Source organism: Glycine max, chromosome 18 (genome assembly GCF_000004515.6).
Source record: "Glycine max cultivar Williams 82 chromosome 18, Glycine_max_v4.0, whole genome shotgun sequence".
NCBI classification, from domain to species: Eukaryota; Viridiplantae; Streptophyta; class Magnoliopsida; order Fabales; family Fabaceae; genus Glycine; species Glycine max.
This window is the reverse complement of record NC_038254.2, coordinates 56,799,681-56,825,324: the sequence shown is the minus strand read 5'-3', so window position 1 is coordinate 56,825,324 and position 25,644 is coordinate 56,799,681. Positions and strand designations below refer to the sequence as shown.

At 32.0% G+C, this 25,644-nt stretch overlaps 3 protein-coding genes across 4 annotated transcripts; all 3 read right to left on the bottom strand.

Moving 5' to 3' along the window:
• Positions 1-573: 573 nt before the first annotated feature.
• Positions 574-5,153, bottom strand: LOC100816951 (uncharacterized). Of its 2 annotated transcripts, none has more exon segments than NM_001255161.2 (10): positions 574-931; positions 1,129-1,250; positions 1,621-1,678; positions 1,753-1,850; positions 2,051-2,128; positions 2,637-2,690; positions 2,770-2,869; positions 4,194-4,273; positions 4,555-4,623; positions 4,931-5,066. In NM_001255161.2, coding segments are annotated over 10 exon segments (888 nt in total). In that variant the 5' UTR covers positions 4,997-5,066; the 3' UTR covers positions 574-768.
• Positions 5,154-7,264: 2,111 nt separating this feature from the next.
• On the bottom strand, positions 7,265-10,489 carry LOC100816426 (ACT domain-containing protein ACR4). Its single transcript, XM_003552613.5, has 7 exons — positions 10,077-10,489; positions 9,918-9,963; positions 9,707-9,821; positions 9,532-9,599; positions 8,382-8,981; positions 8,043-8,147; positions 7,265-7,951 (listed from the first exon to the last, which is right to left on the bottom strand). The coding sequence occupies exons 1-7, from the start codon at positions 10,148-10,150 to the stop codon at positions 7,607-7,609; spliced, it is 1,353 nt and encodes a 450-aa protein (XP_003552661.1). The 5' UTR covers positions 10,151-10,489; the 3' UTR covers positions 7,265-7,606.
• An 8,227-nt stretch (positions 10,490-18,716) lies between these two features.
• Positions 18,717-23,120, bottom strand: LOC100815891 (glucose-6-phosphate 1-dehydrogenase 2, chloroplastic). Its single transcript, XM_003552612.5, has 10 exons — positions 22,569-23,120; positions 21,651-21,877; positions 21,483-21,577; positions 21,285-21,399; positions 20,723-20,928; positions 20,498-20,647; positions 20,292-20,412; positions 19,973-20,202; positions 19,650-19,850; positions 18,717-19,349 (listed from the first exon to the last, which is right to left on the bottom strand). The coding sequence occupies exons 1-10, from the start codon at positions 22,771-22,773 to the stop codon at positions 19,094-19,096; spliced, it is 1,806 nt and encodes a 601-aa protein (XP_003552660.1). The 5' UTR covers positions 22,774-23,120; the 3' UTR covers positions 18,717-19,093.
• Between the last annotated feature and the right edge of the window lie 2,524 nt (positions 23,121-25,644).

The following is a 25,644-nucleotide window of genomic DNA, read 5'->3' as shown; positions in this document are numbered from 1 at the left end:
CTCTCCGGAAGAAAATCATCTTAATTTATTTTATGTGAAAATAATAGATTTATAATTGTCTCGATGTACAACATTAATATTCAACTATTAGGTACCCCTTTGGATATGCCAAAGCTCGGGTAAAATATTAATTGTAGTAAAGTTGTACACAGTTGAACGGGAGCAAGAGAAATTGTCTCCAACAATTAAATTATGTGTAAATTACACTCATTTCGTGAGGTTTTGTCAAATTTCTCTTGACATCCTTCATTTTTCTACCTCTACAGGCTACACTAACATTCCTTAATTTTTTTGAAAAACATCAGGCTAACATTTCCTTGTATATACCACTCATAATGTGTACTTTATAAAGGAGGCTTCTATAAACAATAAAAAAAAAAAAATGGAATGTGTGCAATCTCAAGAAATCAGAGGAGTCTGTAAGTTACTCTTAAATTATCAGCAACAAATGATTTATTTCGCACAAAAGAACCAAATTAACCTCTAATTCAAGAGAAGACAACAATATTTACATCGTGTATTATGATTCTACTCCACATTCTTATTCATTTTTGTTTACTTTTCACTAAGATCTTTTTTAAAAAGAAAAAAGTTGTAAAGATGTTCTTTTATGTCACAGCGTTACCAAAAACAAGAAGAGCTCAGTCAGACAACTAAAAAACGTCTTCAATGCTGTCAGAATTGTAAATTTATATTCAAGTATTCAACATCTAATTTCCACTATAACAGCTAAAAACTTTTTATACAACTCAAACAGCATCCCCACTCTCAACTATTGACTGGAGTCAATTGGTTTTGGAAGAGTTGTGTAGCTGTCCTCCCCATGATCCACTCTAAATCTGATAAAGGCAAAGAGATCTCACTGGCAATAAGATGCACTGCTTCTTTGGCTCCTTTGTAACCACATTCAGCAACAACAAATGGAAAATCGCTGTAGCAGCATGGTGGGAAAAGGAAAAAGAAAAAGTTAATTTGGTTGTTTATGGATAAGATTCTCTTACCCCTTTCCCTATTCTACTGTTTACTCACAAAGTTGAGTTCTATTTTAGCTGAACACATCATATTTATCAAATTTTGGTTGGCCTTCCAAAAAAAAATTAGCTGAACACATGTATGATTGGAAGTTACCTGCCCCACATTACACGGTTAGCACCAAAGTGAGAGACAACTTGGGAAAAGAGAGGAGACAAATCTAGATAAGGAAACTGTGCTCTTGACACTCTGAAAAGGGCACTAAATTTCACATGTACCTGTCAAAAAATCAAAATTTAGTACCACATCCTGGAGGTTTCAATAATTTAGGAAACAAAGACTAACAGTTATTTTTTATAAAGGACTTCGGAAAGTTAAAGGAATCTAGATAATTATATCAATATCTCAGATTTAATATTTTTGTGAATTCACATCTTTTATCATTTTACTCATTTAATTAACAAGATAATACTTCCGTTGATGTCTGGTATTAGCAAAAAAAGAATAAGCATCTACAAGACTACAACAGTTACAAATTTGTGCTTCTCTCAAGGACTTCAGCAGTATAGCGAAAATGCAATAAATGAAAATATTATGCATGCTTTGCTTTCTTGAAGTTTTGTCATGAGGAAAGAATCAAACACTTACTTGTGGGAATCTAGACAGATTTAAAAGTTGAGAAAAGACAAGACCTTCCTCATCATTTCTGCAACACAATATTCATATAAGGGAACATATCTGGGCCTCTAAGACCATTGTTTTACATAAGATATGGCTTACATTGGTGGTTTGCAAAAGCCCAAGTGATCAAGCAATACAACTGTTGATGGGAATTCTGTGCACAATTGCTCAATTTCAGAAATATGCAGATCAAGCCCCTGAAATTATTCAACTCAGTCATTCTTAATTTTGTCAACTTGATATAAAAAAGTGTGCCAACAACTGCATAGAAGGGTAGCAATACATAAGCCACAAGTAGGAATGTCATAGCAAACTAAAATTGTCTTTCTGGGAGGGGAAGAAACTTTACAAGATAGTTCTTCTATATACACAATAAAAGGAAATGAAGTTAAAGCACCTTCATACACATGAAGCCCACTGGCACATTGAGTTCTCCAGCCCTTTGGAAAATTTCCTTCCCAACTTTATTTGTCATCTGCAAGAATAAAATAGAAAGAAACAGACCTTCTAACAAATTTTGCTGAAATCCAGTGTTATTCAAATTTAGTGTTTCTTGCCAAACATATTTATAGCCTTTATTTAGGATATCCTGTTTTAATCATTCATAGACTTGTCAATAATATAATTATGATTTACTTTAAAAGGTCAGCTGAAAACATAAGGATCTTCCCTTGCTTGATATCCTTCCATCTGCCCTTAACCACAAGAAATTAAAATAACAAGTTCCAATCTCTCAGCCCAACAATTAAGTCAGTCCTATAAACTTTCCTCCTAGTATATAATACTGGCTGTTGGATACATTCACCACTGAATATTCAATACACGTTTGAGAGAAGGAAGGCTTCTTTATTAATTACTACCTTCTTCACTAAACACAGTGATATAGAAGAGTAAGGGCAAAAGAGAATGACTCGATTGTATCTCTTCACCCTAAATCATGAACAGACAAGACAGACATGTGAGAAAGAAAAGGGGATGCCTACCTTTTCTCCAGGAGGCCACAAATATGGGTTGAATCGAACAGCACGATAACCGTCCTAACACAGATAAAAAGGAAAAATCAATTGATTTCTAATAAAATAATCTATCTTGATAAAAAAAAATAATCCATTAAACCTTCAAAACAAGATCTTCAAACTGCCTAAGCCCACTTCCATCATCTGCTGGATTAGCAAGGCAACAACCAACAAATTTCGTTGGGTATTTATTCAAAACGCTGTCCAATGAACAAATTGACATGAGTAATATAATATAATAACACTAAAAAAAATTAAAAGAACTCCAAATTAAGTTCAGGTGAAAGTTTCTCCTCTAATATACGGCCATCCAACTCACAGTCCAACAAATATTAAGATAGCAACTAATAAATCAAATAAAGCTAATCACAACAACAATAGTCTTATCTCACTAGGTATGGTTGGCTACATGAACCATAGCCATACAATGTCATTGGGCTCAGTCAAAAACCAAATTTCCAGGGTTATTATTCATTATAGGATCCCTTTCAATAATTTCCTCCAATTTTCTCCAATCAGATGAAGCATATAGTTAAGCATATATCACATTCTCAAATATGGTTGTTATTCACCTGCATCTGAAAAATCTGAGATTACAAAAAAACCTCAGAAGGGAGAAAAATATAATTTACTAAGGAGAAAGACTCCTTAATATGCACATGTATGTGCAAACACGCAAGCACAAATAAATAAGGAGGGCCCCTTTCTTCAAGCAATTAAGCAAATAGAATAGAAATGATGGCTAGTATGAAGCCATTATTCTGGATATATAGGATCAGTATTTGGAGATCTAATGAGAAGAAATCCTAATTGTCAGGACTTTGGGATTAGACTTTCCTAAGATTCCTTCAGTGTCAGGCACTGTATTTCCTATTAAAACTACTTTTCAGAAAATTACTACGAATAAAACTATCTCTCCATGCCACACAAAATGCAGTCTTTTTCCCATTTCCAGTAAACCAGAAACACTGCTTGAATCAAAATGTGGTCATCAAAGCCCAGAAAGTTCATGTTAACCTTATCTTTGATGGATCATTAAGACATAGGCATGTCTTGTTAAGTTCTGCACATTAAGAAACAAAAACTTTGATACACACAACAAGCATTTCTTCACATTTGCAAAAAAGTTAAGTGTGCCAACATTACATTCTGTTTTTATGTAATTTAACAGTCCACAGTTTATATAGTTTAATTTTCCCAAGAATTTTGGAGATCTTTTGTTCCTTTTTTTCTATTACAAAAGGGCAGTTCTCTATTTTTACATAAAGGTCTTTTTGTAACAGAATGTCCAATCTATCAAGCATTGCCATTATTGCATTGTTAAAACCTCTCCCTATCCTTCTCTCTGTACCCTATTCCCTTCCTTCCGTAGCAATTCCAGCATTGTAAAACACTTCAAATGCAGAGATCATATTGCCACTAGATATTCCATCCATACAAACTCTCATTTCAGTATTGTTTAACATAAAAGTGCTGAATAACTGAGCTCTTACATCAAATGTGTAAAAAAATTGTTGAACATACCTTGTGACATAACTATGATCAAATTTATGATTAATTGGCTGCACAATGAGTGCACCATCTACTCCTGCCTCCTCCATACACTGGAAAACGTGAGCATCAGCATCAATGATATATACACAAACACAAATCCAATCACATTCAGTTTCCATGTAATTAGCCTCAGGCCATTAGGATTTGTGAGAAACAGAAGATAGGGAAACTGCATCAAATTCTAAATGAATTATTCAAGATTTGCAGGAAATACAAGAATATAAGGCATCTACAAACTGTTTACACAATATTCAAAAAGTATATACACAATTGCTAAGTTACTGACCAAGGGGATAATCATAGGTAGAAAGATGGTAAACTAAATGCATACCTGGAGCAAAAACTCGGCATTTCCTGGTAAAGTAGGTTCTTGTCCAAGAGAATAAGGGAATCTGCCAGCCTTCATTTCCAACAAAAAATAATAATATTTACTATATGAACAACCTAATAAAAAGATAACAAAAGTGCAAAATCATTATTTTGCACACAAGTCTCTGCATAGGATTATGCAGAATAGGTTTTAGCTTTGATGAATTAATTAAAAGTAAATTTAATGGTTAACAAATATGTAAGAACTTCTGTGATTACTATAAAGTATTGTTTATTAATACTACATAAAATAAAAACAAACAGTGGTAATAATATTTATTAACGTTAATAATATACAAATAGATAAAGGTGAAGAAGTGGAGTATGTTTTCTGTTACCTCTTGAGGTGAAGCCCACACGTGGAGATGGGAATCAATTACCTTGGAGGTTGCACTGAAGGCCATGTTTCTAACTGTGGCAGCAACACTTCTGATTCTGAACCTAAACCTGGGTTTCCCCGAATGACCAACACTTGAAACAACAGTAGTCAGCCTCAGCGCCATTTCAATTTTCGTGTCAAGGATAAATTGCTTGCTTGGCATGGAATTTCTTCATTTTTATTGCTTATAATAATTATGTGTAAGTAAATTATCTTTTCTTACTTTAAAGACAAATTATTATTTTACTTAATATTATTTATTGAAAATATTAAATATAAAAAACAAAAAAAATGATTATTTTAATTTTTTTTAAAATGTAAATGAATTTAGTTCATGATTGATGTCTCAAACTTTTGTTTTTCACCTGCAATGTGCAACTTCTAAGATCTTGCCACTTATGAAGGCAGAATCATGTGCATTTTGATGTTCTTCCGTTATATCAAAAGAAATATGTTAGTAATATATTTTTTTAAAATATTTCTTTTATTATTAGTTAAAGTTTATTAAAAACATAAAATTATGTAATTTTGTTTCTCATTTAATAAGTCTTTTGCTCAAAATTGTTTAATTTGAATAAATTTTAAATAAAAAAAATGTGTAAAGGCAAATATATTAAAAAGTGTATTTGTAACGAGTGAGTCTCATTTTTCATTTATGATATTTTTACTCTTAATTTAAAAGTAGAATTCACTGGAATAGGAGATTTCAATAAATTTTAACAGCCAGTGTAAAAGAAAGAGTCCCATTAGCATTCCTAAATGTTATGCCCTTGGAAGTCCAGCAAAAGGGAATTTTATTTCCTTTTGTAAATTGTAGCTATATTGAGAAGCCAAATTCACATTGATATTTGTACTTTTTTACCATATGTGATGGTTTGTGTCCAAATCAAACAAGCTGTAAATCTTGCGCGTACAGCTACATAAGTAACAAAATGTGCATGAATCTAGAGTGATGTATATGCAAAGGATGGACAACTTTCATAACTCAATCTATATTATCTGTCTCTGGATTATATGTCAGAGCTATAAGGTAAAATGAGTGATTCTAGTTGAACCTGCACAGTTTTCCACAAAAGAAAAGTGTAGTCTTCCCTCTTCAACCAGCGTGTGGTGGCTATAAGAATTAAGAAACGTCTCAATCTCGCAGCCACTACTATATCAAAAATTACACGACCTCTTGTACAATGTACAAGACACGTGCTACTACCACTACATTAGTGTGCCACATAACATCCTCTTTCCAGATTTTTTTCCCTCACGTATCATTTCTAATTATATAGATTATTATGTGTAAATTGTTGTAGCTGTGTTTAACGTGATGTGTTCTTGTTACAAAATTTACAGCAAGTATTTATTTTATTGTTAGAGTATAAATACGAGGTAAAGTTCTTTTTTTGGATTGCACATCATCTGTATTTTAATACATATATGTTTGGAAATAATTTTTATTAGATTTATTTTAAAATCAATTTATATTAAGTGAAGTTGTCCAACAGATATATAAGTTGTGCACTCCAAGAATTAAGACAATTGATGTGAGACTTGGATATTTCTTAATAGTTTTGAACTTGACGTAACATGAATTTTTAGAAGCAATCAGTATTAGCTTATGCATGGATGTTAAGATTTTGACATGGAAATTGAAGGATGTGCGTTTATAAAGCCCTTCCAAACATGCATTTAATACATGTGTGTTTGGAGATACATTTCTCATTCAATAATAACATGAAGCTAGAGTGTCTGTTTAGTTTAACTTCTCACATTCCAATGCACGTTGAACGCAATTCACTGAGAGGAAGCTTTCATGTTCAACATACTTAACGTCTAAACAAACACAGCAAGTACTTGTAGCCTTTCGCGTGAAAATTGTGTATCCCATGATACGTTACTAACGGTGTGTTTGGACACGCTTTTAACACACACCTATGTTATTTTTAACGTTAAATTTAAAAGAGATATAGAAGTCCCTTCTGAATTGACGCGGTAAGAGAATATTGATTCATGTTAACAAATAGTTTCCAAACACACGCATGCATGCTAAACGCAATGACCGGTTAAAGTTGGATTGGTGTTCAACATGCCTTAAAATGTGGAAACCACTTAACCCAATTACCCAAATTTGCTGTAAATGAATGGACAAGTTTGTTTGGGAAAGTGATCGATCAGTTGAAGCAGAGCAGAAGAAACTGCCATTCAAACAATTAAATTATCAGCTACCGATGATTTTTTCTTCTTTGTACAAAAGAACCAAATCATCCCCCATTTCAAGAAAAGACAACATATACACCCTGTATTATTGTTCTACTCCACAATGCTTGAGACTAGAAGAATGTAACACAGGCATATTAATATACAATTCACCAAGAAACATGCCTAGATCAAACTCTACAGCTTGACATCTAATTAGAGTCTGAGAAGAATGTAACAAAGGCATATTAATATACAATTCACTTAGAAACATGCCTAGATCAAACTCTAGAATCTGACATCTAATTACAACTTACACCAAATCTAGAAAGATCTACCGTAAAGCATTGCAATGGGATTCAAAGCAGACTACCTAGGCTAAACTAAGATCTACTGTTTACAAATTAAAGCATTACATATAGCTCCTAATTATGGAAATACTCTAGGTTCAAGAATAAGACTTCATCAAACCCAAGTTGTAGAGAAATTTCTCAGAGCTTGACCGAAAGAGATTAGACAGAGAGAATTTTCCACTCTCTTGCGGTGGAGGTTTAGAGCAGACATCATCTTTTACATGCAGTATGGTCAAGCCAATCTCTTTTCGAACTGTTTCAATTGTTTCACTCTTAACTGGATTTCCAGATACATCAGTCACATAGAAAACATTCATGGCTTGGCTGCCCCTGGTTGTAACTTCAGCACGGTTGACTGAAAGACCATTTTCTCTAAAGATGCGAGTTACATCAGACAGAAGGCCAACCCTGTCTTCCCCACATAATTCTAGCTTTATACCCTACAATATCAAATACAAAATAACAGTGTCACTAATAAATATTTGGTAAAAAATTGTGAATTAGCATCCAAATCATGTGTGGTAGTAGTACCTCAGAAGTTCGTCTCCTAACAGCAGCCTCCAAACAATGAATCACTCTTTGCCTTTCTGCTTCAGAACTGATAGGACTTCCATCTACATGCCTTATATAATATTCCTGTAAAAGAAGGCAAAACATATATATTAGGGAAGTTTAATGGTATAGTTAGTATCTTGAGTGATGAATTTCAATAGCAACCACGTAGAAAGGAGTTGACCAGATTGGCTTTTGATTTTCCACTCAAGTAACATGGCGTGACATGTAATATAACCAAGTATGATGTACAAGTCTAAGCTGGTAAGATGTGCAGGTACTAATTGAATGTCAATTCCAAGAACATCAACAACAAACCTGATATGCCTCTGGTCCTTCAGCAATGACAGTTCCATGGTACACAACATACTGCATGTCTGTGAGTGTGCACACGGTATCAAACAGTAACTTTGGTCTGTCTGGACACCTCAAGTTCACAACAGTGTATCCCTTATCTATGCAATCATCAACAGTTACTAGGAGCTTGTTCCTGTCACTTGTTGACCCAGAATCCCCATCATCTACGTCATAATCACGGTCGGCATACATCAACTGATGCAGCCTCCTATCCTTGTGAGTAGAACCAACAGAAACAGCAGTGTTAGCACTCTTCTTATCTATGTCTCCTTTCAGCACATACAGTAGAAGCTGCTTAATCTTGGCAAGGCGATCCGGATCGTCAATGGACAATCCCGTCGCCTCGTCTGTGATGTAAACAACAGATGCCATTCTTGAATTGTGGGTCCAGACTTCTGCTGCTACCACATTGCATTTGAGGTCTGCAAGAACAGCAAACACTTCTGAAAGCAATCCTGGCCTGTCTCTTCCAGTTAATTCAATGGTTGTATGTTCTGCTTCAGCTTGGACCCCAACAGACCTTCTCAAGGATCGAAAACTAGAGGCTCTTGGACCCAGTGACTGCAACAAGAAAAATGAATTATCAGCATGAATTGAGTAATTCAGATGGATCCATAGACAGTAATGACAAGCAAGAGTAAAATTGCAGATTCAAGTTTCAAAATGAAAAGAAACTAGTCCTTCTTGTTTTGTCCGGGCTTTTTTCAATCTAGTTGTTAATTTGATTTGTCGAAAAGAAATATCATAAACAGAATCATGATTTATTTCCTTTCTTGGAGTTATATGCAGACCAAAAAATCACAAGCCAACTACTCCTTTTCCCTTTGTTTTCCATCTCCTATTCCATTCAAAGATAACGACAAATAGTTGAATAGCAGATATTCAAGGTCATGAATTCACACAGCTCTAAGCCGAAATTTGAAAAATTGAGCAGCATAAAGGTGTTAAGAAACCACGATAACTCATAATTGAGTGTTGTTATTAGGGGGATAAAAAGAAAAATATAAAATAAACTTCATCCTAATTTCAATGCCAAATTATACAGGAAATGAACAACCATAAAAAATGTCAAAGTAAATATGGTCTGAGATTGGTTTTGCAGATCTACTACCTGTTGAATGCGGTCAGCAACATCATCTTGCATAAACTTTTTCCCATTTTGATCCGTGACATGAAAAACTAGCCAGTGAGCAAAAAAAAAACAAGATTACACAAGAACAGGAAAAAAAAAGAATTCACCAAAGCCATGGTAGAAGGAAAATTGAGAAGCGTGAAGGGAACCGTACCATCCATGAACCATTCTCCATCAGAGGAAATATAAGCTCTTCTAACACTGAGATTCATATCAGTGAGAACCTGAACCACCTCCAACAAGCTCCCACGCTTGTTCGCGCTATCAACCTGCAACAACACACACGGAAAATTGGTCACACAAAGAGAAAAAGGACCCTTTGGCAATGCAGAAAAGACAAAGCCAACGAAAGGTGAATTTGGAACCTTTATGACAGTGTCTGTTCCGCTTGAAATGTTATCCACAGCAACTCTGCAAAAACATAACATGAAGCACACTATTCAGCTGCATAAAAAAATAAAAAAAAAAATAAAAAAACTAGAAAGGAGGAAGAAGGAAAATGGTTGGAAAGTTTAGAGTTTGACCTTGGGGGGTTCATTCGAATGACAAGCTTCTCGAATTCATCATGGAGAGGGTGAGGAGAGTACCAACAATCCATGGGGGGGTGTGGTGGGAAACAGAACAGAGCAGAACAGAACAGAACAGAACAGAGTAATGGTGTGTGTGGATAACGGAGAGTGAGTGTGTGTTGTGTTTGTGTTGTGTGTCTGATTTGATTCGTGTGTTGGACTTTCGTTGTACACTAAGTTCGGAATTGTGATGTGTGTTGTGTAAATTGTGATGTGTTGGGGCTTTGAAATGTGATCGGGTGATGGATTGGTGGGATGGCTCCAAAGCTAGACCAAGAGTTCCCCCCTCCCAACGACACACCACACAACACCAACACAACACACCCTATCGATTTTACACTCATCATAAATAAGGGGCTTTGCTTTTGTTTTTGTTTTTTCATGGGGCTAAATATTATTTATTATCACAATTGATGATCAATAAATGTTTAATTAATTACTCAAGATGTCTGTCCAAAAACTAACTTTGACTTTCGTATGGTAACAATAACAACTCTTTACCTTATAAGGGACATATCAAATTTTATATTAAGAAAGGTATAATTATATTTATAGTTTATGAAATTTAGAACAAAATTTTAGTCTTTACAATTTTAAAAATACAATTTATATTAACAAAGGTGGTGAAAAATGACGATGCTACGTTATCACTTTAGGGGCAAAAAAACTTGGTGAATAAATACAATTAAGCTAAATAAATACTACTCATTTTAAACATTTAAGACATTAGTTTAAAAAATTTCACTTTATATTTCATTAAATTGAAAAGGGTTGTGACTTTTTGGATATAATTCGTCTGAAGTGATAAATGTATTACCTCTAGTCTTGTATATCAACCTCTTTTTAATTACTTCACAACAACTAGGAAAATTAGTTAATAATATTAAATTTATTAATATTTTATATTGTTTTATTTTTAAAAAAAATCTTACAATTATTGGGAACTCCTTTGTCACTTGATTAATTGATGTATATTCACCCAAGTAACGACCTTTTGACTAGTGATTATCCTCGTGAAAGAGAAGAAGAAAATATCCAAAGAATTAATGCCCTGCTTTTATTACTTTTTTACCAAAAAAATTTTATTAAGTAATTAAGAAAAGAATTATTAAAAAAATAATACAGTAAAAATTTGACCGAGGTATAGGGATGGTAAAATGGATCTGGAACCAAAGTGGCTGCAAAAAAATATCCGTAAATAGGAAGAATAATTATTTATTTATTGGGACTGGGATGGAAGTGTGTATGTAATCGTATTTTTGTGTGAGAATAGAGCAGGTATGACCCCATATATATAATTAAAATATGTTATTTAATTAAATAATTTATTTTATTCATATACTCTTTTATAAAAAAAATATATTTTTTTATTTCTATGATTAACAATATCAACCTATCAGAGAATATATATATATATATATATATATATATATATATATATATATATATATATATATATATATATATATATATATTTCACATTTTAAGAATATTAGATTATTATTTGTTTTTATTTATAAATTTATGAATTTGTTGACAAGTTATTTTAAGATTATCTTTCTATTTAATAAAAAAAACTTTATGAAAAAATTATAATTCAAATTTTAGCAGTTTTATAATTTTATACATATGAATTTAATTAGAAGATATTAATAGTATAAAAAATTATATTTTAATCCAATTACGAATTATTATCTTATATAGTAAATTTTTTAATATATAACAATTACTTTAAAAATGTTTTTTATTAATGGATTTTATATTTTGTTTTTAGAAAAGTACGTAAAAGCTAAACATGCACATATATGCGTATATTTTATCATGATTTCAGTAGCCACTTTTATAATTAACCGTTATGATTATACTTAATATTTTTTTTATACACCATTTTAAGGCTTTGCGGTTAAAGTGAAAGACTAAAGTGTTTTAGCTTTTAATTTGTTGAGAAAGATGAAAAATAAAAAAAAAATTAGAGTTATGTGGTTGGTGGCGACTGAAACATGTGTATGTTGGATTGCATCATGATAAGATGTCCTTTCTCATAACAAACCGCTTAGGAATGAGCTGGCATCTCTACTCTTAGTCTTAGCCTTGCCTTCCATGGAATCAATAAACCGCTTAAGAATGAGTTGGCATCCATCTTCACTTAACCAACTATAATTTCACCTCCACTCATAAATAAAAATTATTCATTTTATAATATTCAAATTATTTAACCCTTTTTATCTCAAATAAAATATAAGATTATGTAACTCTTTTATTACCACTAAAATTTAATTGTTATGAATGATAAGTTAAATAATTATGATGGTAATAGATATCCAAGTATATTCATGACATTTAATAATTTGATTTTTATTTTCTAAATTTAGAAAAGAGTATCCATATGCTTGTCCACAAAGATGGCAATTCTTTAGAAGTGATTTTCTTAAGTATTTCTCAAAATGATATTGTTGGAAATATCACAATGACAAATGATATCTTTATAGAAATCGATATACACGTTTAGTTAGCATTTAATGATATTTTAATTTTAATCATGAAAAAATAATTTTTAAAATGAAGTAGACATGCAAAGTTAATTAAGGAATGAAGAAGTAAGATATTCATCTCTCATCATGAGAAATTAATAAACCGCAAGGAAAGATGGATATGTAATCTTCTTATAAAATAATAATTCTAAAAATTATTCTTTTAAAACCTATACTAAGCATGAAAGTGATATATATATATATATATATATGGATTCTCACTTTTCTAGACATGATTTTTGACTCCTTAAAACAAACACATTGTTTATTAGGTTTTGTTAAATAATTAAGAAAAAAATATTTTATAGGACACAAGTGAAGATATTTAATTTAACATAGGAACACCCCCCTCCCTCCCCCTTTCCGACCGTGATTATTTTTTGTTTGATTAAAAAATGATACGTATGTTTCATGCGGGAAAGACTTTCTAACAGATTACTATAAGTCTATAACAATTGTTTTATAATTAGATTATAAATATGAATGAATTAATAGCAAAAATGGCTCAATAATATTTTGAAAGTAGCATATTTAGATTCAAAAAATATTTTATAATCTTCTCATAAATTTTTATAGATAAATTTATCAAAAAAATATTTATTAGTATGATTTATTTTAGTAAGTTTTACGCTAAACTTTATGAATGCATTTTTATTTGTTAAATATTGTTTAGCTAATGGAAACAGCTTAAACTGTGAAAAACAGTGTTCTGAAACAGCTATATATACAAGCATCATGTTACTGGATGCATGAAGCTAATGAGTGTTGCACCTTGGATGATAGGAGTTTAATTAATAATTAATTAATACTAGTAGTATATAACGTATCCAAGTAATACGGAACACACAGAATCTTTTATGATAACGACTATCTGAATGATTTTTTTTTATTTGTGAAAATCAAAAGATAAAATTTATAAATTCTTATACTTTATTTAATCAATTGAGATAGGTTTTCTGGAGAATTAAATAATCTTTCTAATAGAGTTGTTTAGGTTGTTTCTTAAGGTTAAATAAATTTGAGCTGTAAAAAATTAAATAATATTGAAAATATTATTAGAGCAAATGATTTTTTATATAGTTTTTATACAAGGAACTATTATCAAGGTTGTTGAAGATTGTGTTAAGAAATTAGTGTAAAATAAGAATTATTGTGGGAGTATAGAGATAAGATGAGACTCACTAAAAATAAGTTAACAACTTAAATTAAGTTATGCTACCATTAAAGTAAAAATTATGAAAGACTAGTAATGAATACAAAGTATGATATCGTGAGAAAATTAAGGGTGAAAAGCATGTGTATCATAGAATTAAAAAAAAAGCATTAAATCATAAACTCCCAAGCAATGAGAGGAGTTCAACTTCAACATAAGACTGCGACAACAACATGTCGATTGAAGAAGGAGCCGACAGCATAGTCACCTTAAGAATCAATTAATATTGACATGAATGTATATGCATTATATATGTTAAATTATAAAGCAATTAAAAATTGTAAATAAATTAAAGGTGGGCCTAGGGTCAGTTTCTTTTCCCGACCTTGTCTCATCTCCAACACAAGTATTTATTTTCAATGTCACAAGAAAATCAGTCATCAATGTCTATGCCATTAATAATTAAAAGCAGTAAAATATTACATAAAAATGTCAAATATTATCAAATAATTAAAAGCTATAATCTTATCACAATACCACTTGATAAAATGTCAAATATTGTTAATAAAAAAAATTAAGGCATCAAATATTTTTTTATTTCTTTTCGTATCTATATATTAGTAGACTTTAATTTCAAATATAAGAATTAAAATTCTGCACTCTATATCTACGTAAAATACAAATATGAGTACTACATATTGTAGAAGATTTTGCTAGCCGCACAAACTCACTCGCAGTGTTTTAACTTTCAATCTTTGATAATTTGTTTTGTGTTTTCTGAGATACATGGTTATGCAATAAGGAAAACTTGAAAGCAAAAGTGTCGTATAGTTGGAACTCATTGTGGACCATATCATGCCTCTCTAAATATTAAAGTCTGCATTATCAATTAAGAGTGTCAACAAAACGAAATGAGGGTGGATAGTGCTTCTCCTACCCTTGTCCTATCTCTATCGCATAGATTCATTTCCTATCCACAGGACAAGTGCATGATATTTAAGGTTATTTAATAAATATAAATAAAATTTTAAAAATCATGAAAATAAATATAACTTTGTTTAATAATTTAAAATACTTATTAAATGAATACAAAAAAAAAAACAACTATAGTTCAACTAATTAAATTCTCCAATTAATGATGAATTTATAACAAAAAAAATTGTTGACAAGTTTTATCAAGAAAAGGCATCTATTAAGAAACTCATTGTAAAATAATAAAATATAAGTCCTCATTTCATAAGAGTGGAAAATCATAATGAATGCAAAAGGTTAAAAAAAGAAGAAGTTAAATATGTGTCACGAACATGTGTGGGATGCATGAGATGAGTATTATATTATGATTTTTACCACATTCATGTTTACTAACTGGGTCAAGTCCTCTATTTTACTTATAGTAATCTCTGAAGATCTTTGTGGACACATATATTTTGTCGTTCCTATAGTGATATTTGGTTGGGACACGCAAGAAACAGTGAGCAAAATTTTGTAAGTATATAAGTTTGGTTTTATATAACATCACTGTAAAACATTGCCAACTAAAAAATAATTAGGAGGACAATAAGTGTCCTGTTATAAAAATCAACAACCAATAAATAAATACCCAATAATATCTTAAAAAATAATACTGGATACTATATATCCCACATGCATAAAAAATAATTATTGTCGATTCAATTCTTCAGGATTGAAGTATAATAACAAGAAGAAGATCTATCCCTCTCCATTACAAAATAATAAATTGTACTCGATCTCCTCTATTGCATTAGAAATGTATGATAAATAAATTGCTGTAAAGCATAAGGCATGGGTCATGGGGCTGCAAAATCCTGGGTTTGTCGTAAGGTGGTCTTTTTTATTGATTGAGTCCCCATGCATATAAGATTGTGTCTAATATGTAGAATCAGTGAAACAAAGAATTTCTCTTCTTTTCATCCAAATGCAACATGATCACATGGATGGTTCCTTTTCCTTTCGTTCCCTTAATCGCTTTCAATCTCTCTTATGAAATCCTTGATTAGAGTTTGAGTTTTATTAGAATTAGAATTGCGCCATTATAGTATGAAATCTTTGATTCAGGTATATTCTTTTGTTTTATATTTTTAGGGTAAATAATTTATGCATCTGATAATTTAAATTTTTTACATTATTATTTAATAATAAATTATGAATAGTAAGTTTATTTTTTATAATAATTATTTCATAAAAATTAAACGTGACAATTTTTTATACGTGCATAGAAATTTGGTTGATTATAGATTTTTTTCTTCATATTTTTAAATTGATGCAAAAACTTATCTTGTCAAATTCATATTAACGTGACAGTCTTCCTCGACGCATCATATAAGGCAATGTGTTCTCAAAAAATAAGGTTATGTTTCAACATATTATTTCAGTCAATCTCTAACTTTAATTTTATCAGCTAAAAAATTACTTCGAACAGTGTTTTTTTTTAATATTAATTTTTAACTTTTTAAAATATTTTTATAACTTTTTTATTATTGAAAGATTTTTTTAAAAAAATTCCTTTTACTATTTTTTATATAAGGTAAGATTTATTTATTTTTTCTCTTCTTCCACTTATAATTAAAATAGGGTTTTATTACTTTTACCCTCCTGTTAATGAATTATTGATAATGATAAATAATATTTTTTATTTATTTATTTTGTATGCTTTTATATTACATTATTTATTTTAATCGTTATACTATTTATAATATTTATTTTATTATTCAACATTATATTTCAAGATATTGATAGATTATGTGTTTATTTTATTATTTCTAACATTATATACTTCAAGAGATATTTAAACTACTACACTAATAAACTTAATAGAAGTAAGATATCTACTCGAGTGTATGTTATTTTTACTTTATTTTAAACACGTTTAAAATATTTTAATATATAATTTAATATTAATGGTAAATTATACATAGAAAAAATATAATAATTCATCTATAAATAAAAAATTATAAAAAAATTAAAATTATAAATATTTCAAAATTTATTTCGTTAATAAAATAGCATTAAAAATGATATAAATATGTTTTTTTTATTTTACATTTATTAATAATTTTATCGATTACTTCTAATTTAATAAGTTATTTGTGAACTTTCAACTATCAATTACTAGTTAGGGTTTTAATTTCTCCCAAATTTTTCAACTGCTTTGATTAAAAATAGTCCAAATTTATTAGTGCTATACTTTCTTTTATTAAGTTTATACAAATGAATATAATAAAACTGTACCAAATAAGTAAAAATATAACATCAACTTGAACAAGGCTAAAATTATGTTGTATACCAGAAAATTAACATAATTCAATTTATCTTCACTGCTCCAAGTGAAATTCACTGCAAAAAATAAAATTATTAGAATAGTGTGGCAGACAGAGTACTGACATGTACGGTAACTAAGTGTATTGCCACATCATTATTTTCTTTTGTCTCTCCTTACTTTTTTCTGTCTCATCCAAACCAAGTAGTGCAGTGCAGTGTCACACGAGGTCTGCACCATTCACACGTATGTATCTGCCATTGCCAAAGATAACCGCACTTGCATTGCATTTGGTTAGTCAGAAAAGCAAGGGAAGGGATAGAAGAATTCTTTTTACACAAGCCTATATTTAAATGAACTTATATATAGTTATATTTGTAACATGTATAATGGATATACTTTCAAAACATGTAAAATCTCCGTTAAAACTGTAAACAATATATTTACACACTCATATTAATCATTAATACACGTCTAAAAGTGAATGATGAATCACATGGGGTGGATCGTACTAATGAAATGTTTCTTGAATATTTAACTGGTAAAGGGATCACTTATTATGCAGCTGTAATCTTCTCAAACTAAAATTAAGGTTTCTTGTAAATTTATATTATTTAATTCAAATGTTACTTTTCTTTATAAATCATTCAATTTCATTTTGATAATTCTTTCTTTATTTTGACATATATTACTCCATGATACGGAGGAACAACCTGTTTGTTTATCATCGCTCTCATAGTGGAAGGAAAAAATTGGTTCGCACACACTTTCTATTTTCTAATGCTATTTTTTTTTTAGTTTTTAATCTGTGTACCAAACTTACAAACACTTAATCTTTAATTTTAGTTTATCATTAAATCATTACCAACATTACTTGCCGGTAGAAATGATAAAATGGATCAAATTAGTCGGACCGATCTGCCTAAAAAAATATAAGATTTAAACTTAAATTTTTTTAATCCAAATCAAATATAAATTTTTAGTCCGATCCAATTATGATTCATAAGCCCGCAAAAATCCATTAAAAACCCAAAAAATGGTTTTTGTAAGATTTAGACTTATTTTTTAGCCCAAATTAAATATGTACTTTTTGTCTTATTCATTATAACCCGCAGCCCATCTATACTTGGTGTGATGGATCTTTTATATTGAATCTTTCTAAATTATTTATCTCTTTAAGCAAAAGTCATACTTTAATATAATTCATGGTAACCAAAAAATAAGGTAATAATTTCTTTCCCTCGTTTGTTCTTCTCTGCACCCTACATTAGAACTCCTCTCTTCTCTTCTTTAAATCACTTTGTTTCTTTCCCATTGATAAAAGTGTTAAGCAAATTGGTATATATAAACCTACATTTAAATGACCTTATATTTATAATGTTTGTATATACTTTCGGAACATGTAGAATTACCGTTAAAATTGTATGCATGGTTTAAAATATGTGCTAACATGTTTAGTATTTTATGGAAATATTAATTTTACGACATTTATATTGTCCAACTACAAAAACAATATTTTGTAACTTATGCGATAAAGGAAACTTCAGTTGAATATGAACTGATAAAAATATCCTCGTTGTTTAATAGTAGTAATACCATCAAAGTAACAAGAGAGTGACTTGAATGGGTTGAGATTCATACCAACTTGCTAACTTTCTTCATTTTCTCTTTAATTGTGTTTCACAAAATGCAAAATGCAAAATCAAAATACATCACCTAACTAGATCGATTGGCAACTAAATGAAATATTTGCTCTTGTCCAAACTGTCCCAAATAGCAACAAAAACTAAAAAAAAAAAATCAATGATCTAAGAGCTTTATTACTGGACTTTGAAATTTGATGCTTTTATTGCTTTGTATGATTTTCGTGTGTGCCTGGTACCTGTCTTCCACCAGAGAAGTAACCATGCTGCTGATGAGAAAAGAAACTGCATGCCAAGAAGAAACCACAAAATAGCATGCATAATAGCTAACATCTTAGGCCGATCAGAAGTGCAACAAAATGCGAGGGTTAATGGTCTACGTCTGTCCCAAGGTCACCCCATCGCACGTTGTGTCTGGCTGCAAGATAGTGAGCACCAACAGGACCCCTACTACCATAAGGATAGTACTCTGGAATTATCTTCTTCTCTTCAAGCTCCTTCAGTACAGGTGTAAAGAGTGACCAAGCAGCATCCAGTTCATCACTACGAATGAAGAGTCTTCTTTCTCCTTCAATGGCATCCAGAAGTAACCTTTCATATGCATCTGGAATCTCCTTTGAATATCTGAAGTAAAAATGAAAATGTTAGCTTATGTGATCATAGAATATGTCATCTATAAATGGCACTTTACTATCCGCCAAAATTCCCAATTTCATTTACGGAGCAAGATATACTGCAATTATAGAGTCGCAAACATGCCACAGGCCCATAAAGATTATATGTACATTAGATCAATGTCACATCTTGCTACCAGTTTAAGAAGATAAGAAACTAAGAATGAGGTAAGTTTGTGAGTTAATAATCCAATGAAGAGTGTATTTCAGGGGTCCCATGAAGTTGATTTTTAGAGTAAAAGGAAAATACCTTGCAGCGTAGTGAAGATTGAGATTACTGCGATCCAACTTCATTCCCAGACCCGGAACTTTGTTGTTTATCTTCAGATAAATAGCCTCATCAGGCTGAACTCTTATAACAAGTTCATTTGTAGCCCGATCAAGATCAGTACCGAAATTCCGATTGTACAGATTACCTGGCACATGCCTGAACTGTACCCGTATCTCAGCTCTGAACCAAAAACAACACAGCAGTTAAATATATCTAAAAGGGGGTGTGGATACCTAGAAAGTATAAATAGGTGGCATCAAACCATCATGATATATGAAGTAAAATTTATTTCCTCCACTTACCTTTTGTTGTGTAATGCTTTCCCAGCCTTCATCAGAAAAGGTACCCCATCCCATCTTGCATTATCTATGAAGAGGGCAGCTGCAGCAAATGTTGGAGTTAAGCTGCCGCTTGGTACAGTTTTATCATCAACGTATGCTGGATATGTAACTCCTCCTCTAGTGTGGCTCTTATACTGACCTATAACCACATCCTCAAGTCGTAGGGGTCTCATCGAACGAAGAACCTTGACCTGACATCCATCAGGTAATTGAAATTCTGGTAAAAAAAAAACATGACTATTTAGAACAGTTGAGTTCAAGGTATATAATCATGTGAGACCTTTTCATTTCTAATATCCTCTGCATCCAAACTAACAGGGGTTTCCATCGCAAAGAGTGCTAGTATTTGAAGTAAATGATTCTGCATAATGTCTCTTATGATACCATAATGGTCAAAGTACCTAAACATGGTACAGATACGAAAATGGATAAGAATCCCATATATAAGAACAGAAAGTGTTAAAGCTGTTAAGGAATAAAGGTTACCCGCCACGTCCTTCAGTGCCAAAATCTTCTGAGAATATCAACTGTACATTTCTTATATACTGCCTTGACCATAATGGTTCAAAGATGAGATTTGAGAATCGGAGAACAGAAAGATTTTCCACAAGCTCTTTCCCAAGATAGTGGTCAATCCTGTATAATACTTCCCATTTTATAAAATGTATTTTACAATCTTAAAGTTGAAAATGATCAGTTTTAGTTCGAAACCTGAAAATTTGATCCTCTGTCAGATACTGCTTGAGTGATTTTGTTAATGCAGCCGAAGATTCTGAATCACGGCCAAAAGGCTTTTCAACAATAACCCTGGTCCAACCATTACCAGAAGAAGCTGACAAGCTTGCACATTTAACAGCATCTATGAATATATTAGGAGGAATTGAAAGATAAAACAGGCGATTAGAAGTTCTCCCACCCTACAAAAACAATTTTCATATTCAAACAGAATGGTTAAATTATAAAAATGCTCAGATTAGCTTCAACTATGCAGACAAAAAAAAAAATAGAAGAGTAAGTTCCTTTAACTGTTAAAATATAGGACTTGGTGCAAATTAAAATATCATGCAAAAAAAGAGGTGCAGAGTGGGGGGAAAAAAAAAAGATGTGATTTTGCTTTCAATTGAGAAATTGTATTTAGTTCCCATTAATAAAATACTACTGTTTCAAAAAACTAAATTTAAAACAGTGCTTGCTTCTTAGTTCTTACAGGAGGAATCTGAACTACATTAAGTTATAGACTAGAGTCATTTCAGATCATCCCTTTTTCAACTACCTCATGTTCCTTCAGCTTCTTGTCTAGTGCTGCAAAGTTTTCCTGAGAATCATATTGACCAGAATGGTAGAAACATCTTATTAGAAATTGGTCCATCTTCTCATTGCAGTTCTCTCTGAAATTCCACGACATGAGTTTCCAAACATTAAAGATGTCCCCTAACTCTAAACATAATGAAAAGGGAGATATAACGATTACCTCTTATCAATTCTACAAGTGAGGGTCTTGCTAACCATATTTCTCAGTTCTGCATCAGTCATCTTACTTCGTGCATAACCATAGATGGTGAAGTGCTGCCATAAACCAAAGCATTAGTTCAATCCAAACAACACAAATAAAAAAGAAAACTATCCATCCAAATTCAACCTTAGGGAGACAATCCTCATAGTAAAGCGCAAAGAGAGCCGGAAATATCTTCTTCTTAGCAAGGTCTCCAGAGGCTCCAACAACAGTAATACTAACACTGGACTCATTTTCATCCTTTTCAAAACCGTCTTCAGACTCATCTGGGGACTTAAGAGACAATAAGTCAGCCTTCAACTGCTTGTGAGAAGTGCCATTTTCAACAGGGGTCACAGCAGCTGTCACTGTACCTACATTCACGAGCCATATGCATACTATCACTAATGATTTCCCGAACCATATATTATAAGAATAAATAATATATGCAATAGCAGTGTAAATTTTTACACGATCTGACAATTGCAAACTGCCATATAAGGCAAGTCAGGAATAAACCCTCAATTTCATCCTTAAAGTATTACTCTCTCTCCTAAATTGCCCCTAAAGGAAGAAAATTATATAAGTAATCCCCATGTATTAGGAATCATAATAAGTAGTCCTCCAAGCATTGGAAAATCCATCTAATTGGTCACTGAATGTTAGTAAAATATACCAACTTAGAGACTAAGCTGATGGATATTCAATAATTGAGTTTAAAGGCTATCTAGGAGAGATGGCAAAACTTCGGGGACTAAATTGATGGTTTATTCAGTAAGTTTTTAAATTTTATAATATCTACTATTCTACTTAAAAGTATGATTTTTGATTGTGTGACGGGGTAAAATTTTAAGCTGACATATGCCTATTAAACTCATATTATGTCATAAACACACAATTCCAATTCTCCCTAACACATCCCAAAGGTTTCACTCTCACAACGTAAAATCCGAATTTCATGTGCAGTACAGCATAAAAAGAATGGAAAGTGCCCACAAGAAAAGGTTAAAAATTTAAGCGAAACGAACAAAAGGGTATAAGAAAAGTCAAAGAAGAAGAACGAACCTTCCGGCTGCTGGGTGTGAACGGGAATCTGATACGGTTGGGGTTGAGATTTGAGAGAGACCTTGGAGGCGAGAAAGCGCTGTGAGAAGGTGACGCGTTGAGGGTAAGCGAGGTTAGACGACAGAGGGCAGGGTTGCAACGACGAGGAAGAGGAGGATGAAGTAGCCAGTGAACGACAAGGCGTTGAATAAAGCGTGGTGGCCATGAGGGAATGAATAATTGGGGAGGGAAGAGAGAAGAAAAGGAGCAAATAAGAAGACAAAGTGAGAGTTCGGAGAGAACGAGGGAAAGGCCCTTGAGATCTCCGAAGGGCTGTTTGTCCCTTTCCCTAGCTCTTGCTCTTCAACTCTCCGCTCTATTAGGTTTCTCTTTTTCTTTTTTTGTTGTTAGGCATGCAAATTGTGTATACAGTAATATTAGTTCAGTTGATAACACGCAAAATGATATTATGAATTCGATCCCATAAGATACATTGTTTAAAAGGAGTGACATTAAAGGTAATTAAGTCTCGTATTAATGAGTGAGCTTAAATGTAATTAAGTTTCATATCAATAGTTATATGATTACTTATATAATTCGTCCAAAAAATCAAAACATAAAAAATATTCGAAGTTGCATGAGAACCATAGGCCATAGTCACTCGTAATTGAAAAAAAGTGTTTTGCCTCTGCTTTGTATCGCGTCGCAGTGCACCTTACCAAATTTTTGAAATCTTCTCAATTTAATAACAATTTCCAATAAAAAAAAATTCAAACTTGTACAGTCGTACTGCATGTCTGCGTCTGCATCATGAAAAGTGCCTCACATGCGTCATCATATTAACAGTCAACAATAAACATATTAAAGTCAGAGAAAAATAAGGTTATGCAAAATTAAAAGAAAAAATTATACAAATATTATTAATAATAATTCGAACACCTGTGCATGCATATTGCAACTACTTTTTTCTCTTGTACACTTGATCGATGGTGATGATTCGGATGCTAAGAAGGTATAAACGGCATAAATGAATTGTGCCATATATATTAGGCCATTAGCATAGTCCTATCATCCTTTATTCTTTTGTCAAAAAGAATAGTCCTTTCAGCCTGATTTTTTAAGCAAAGCAAACTTGCCATCCAATGAACATTTCTTTGAACACCTAAGTAAAAGCAAAGCCATTTGTGACATTCGTATAAGAGGCAAACAAATATATACTTGAAATTATTTACAATAGCATACATCTAAATCTGATGTATATTTTGGTTAGATATTTCAAAAGGTTAATGTAACATCCCAATTTTTCGTAAATAAATTTAAAAAGTTTTTTAGTAAAAAAATAAATAAATAAATAAATATAGAGCAAATAATAGGCTGAGTACCCTAGGTATAAATAGTTATGTTAAGTCAGCTGCCTCCTTTTGGCCTCATTTTCGTTTTTCCCCTTCTCCTCTCAAAACCCTTTCTTTTTCCCGCAGCTCACCAAACCAGTCTAAGAAAAACGACGATCTCGAACCCGTTCACCGTTGGATCGTCGTGAAATTTGAGTATCATGTTCGAAACAGAATTCCGAGCATTCTCACCGTTGGAAATTTTAATATCATGTCTTAACTGAGAGAAACACCCTTCGCATTGTAGCCTTTTTCTTTCCCGCAGAAACCCAGAGCTGTCTTGGTAAAACTACGATCCCGGTTTCGTTAACCGTTGGATTATTGTGAAATTTGGATATGTTGTTCGAAATTCAATTCCGCACGCTTCCACCGTTGGGATTTGCGAGATAATATTCTTGGAGGGAGAAAAAGGAATCGCATGAAGACAGTATAAGTGGAGGTTTCAATCTCTTCTCCGTCTCTCTGACGTTTGGGAATTCTATCGGAGCAGTCGGAGGAATAACTGAAAGAATTTCAGGGAACCGCTAAAGATGTTGCTATCCCTGGCTGAAGACACGTGAGTCCGCTCAGAGGTAAGGGATGAGTTATTCACAGTTGGGGATTAGTGAGAACATGTGTAGGGATCCTTAGAGGATTAAATTGGGGTTTTATTTTGAGATGTTTATTAAATTGCAATTTTTCCTTTATGATTATAAATAAAATATTGATGTCCTAATGAAAATTGCTTGATAAATTGTGTTCTTGATATTTGTATATTTTGACCTATGATTTTGATATAATTGTGTAATATTAGTTAAGGGGTTTTAGTCCTAATGTTGTGATAGTGTTCTATATAAATTGTTATATTGAGGATATGAAATGATGATTCAAATTGTGAGTATGTGATGAATTGTAGAAGAATATGTTGCTTTGAGATTATAATATTGTTATTGAGATTGAGTATAAGTGTAAAGTTTAACATGTGTTAATTTGTGAGATACGTGTAAACATGTGATGGTGGATTGTCACACTATGAGAAGTGAAATTGTGAATGAGTTCTAGTTGTGGATAAGTGTGTAGTTAACACTTGATGTGAAATTACTTGTGTTGTAAGCTATGAATTGTACAATAACCCGACCAGTGTTATCTTGAGAAAAGCGTTGATGCGCAGTGTTAAAGAGAAAATGTAGGTTTCCTATTTAGGAGCCAGTGTTAAATCATAGTGCGATTGTGTTGAACGTGTTTAAAACACGAGTGTAAGGTCGTGGGTATTGTATAATTCATGAGCAGTGTCTGCATGCAAAAAAAATTATTTTAGGGGTTGGACCTGAATCAGGAGGGAGAGGCCCTGACGGACTCTTCGGAGTGTAGGCCTTGGGGGTCACCGGGTTTGAGTGCTCCTTTAAGCCTATGCTGATCTCATATGGTTGGAGCATTCTCGCAAAACATCGTGACCCTGACTGGTCTCCCTATGATCTTACTTAGTGAGAGTGACCTGACAAACCCATTGTGTGGTGTGTCTTGTTATGTACTCCTAAGCGCCCCAGGGTGGTTTTTCACTAACATGGTACCACATTGCATATAGGATTGAGTCTTAGCATAACTATTGCATATGCTTGCTAATTGATGTGTTATTATATCTTGATCGAAGTGTGGGATTCTTGTGTAATGTGATTGATAATTGAAAAGTGAATTTTGAATGATGAAGTGGTGAAGTTACGTGAGCT

Coding starts and splice junctions, on each gene's coding strand:
- LOC100816426 (XM_003552613.5), bottom strand. CDS start 10,150: ATGGATTGTTGGTACTCTCCTCACCCTCTCCATGATGAATTCGAGAAG. Junction 9,822..9,917: donor GAACAGACACTGTCATAAAG/GTTCCAAATTCA, acceptor GTGTTGTTGCAG/GTTGATAGCGCGAACAAGCG. Junction 8,982..9,531: donor TTGCTGACCGCATTCAACAG/GTAGTAGATCTG, acceptor TTCTTGTTGCAG/TCACTGGGTCCAAGAGCCTC.
- LOC100815891 (XM_003552612.5), bottom strand. CDS start 22,773: ATGGCCACCACGCTTTATTCAACGCCTTGTCGTTCACTGGCTACTTCA. Junction 21,878..22,568: donor TCACACCCAGCAGCCGGAAG/GTTCGTTCTTCT, acceptor TCGTGAATGTAG/GTACAGTGACAGCTGCTGTG. Junction 20,413..20,497: donor GGCACTGAAGGACGTGGCGG/GTAACCTTTATT, acceptor TACCATGTTTAG/GTACTTTGACCATTATGGTA.
- LOC100816951 (XM_006601781.4), bottom strand. CDS start 5,134: ATGCCAAGCAAGCAATTTATCCTTGACACGAAAATTGAAATGGCGCTG. Junction 4,274..4,554: donor ATGCCGAGTTTTTGCTCCAG/GTATGCATTTAG, acceptor CACGTTTTCCAG/TGTATGGAGGAGGCAGGAGT. Junction 1,251..1,620: donor ATCTGTCTAGATTCCCACAA/GTAAGTGTTTGA, acceptor ATTTTTTGACAG/GTACATGTGAAATTTAGTGC.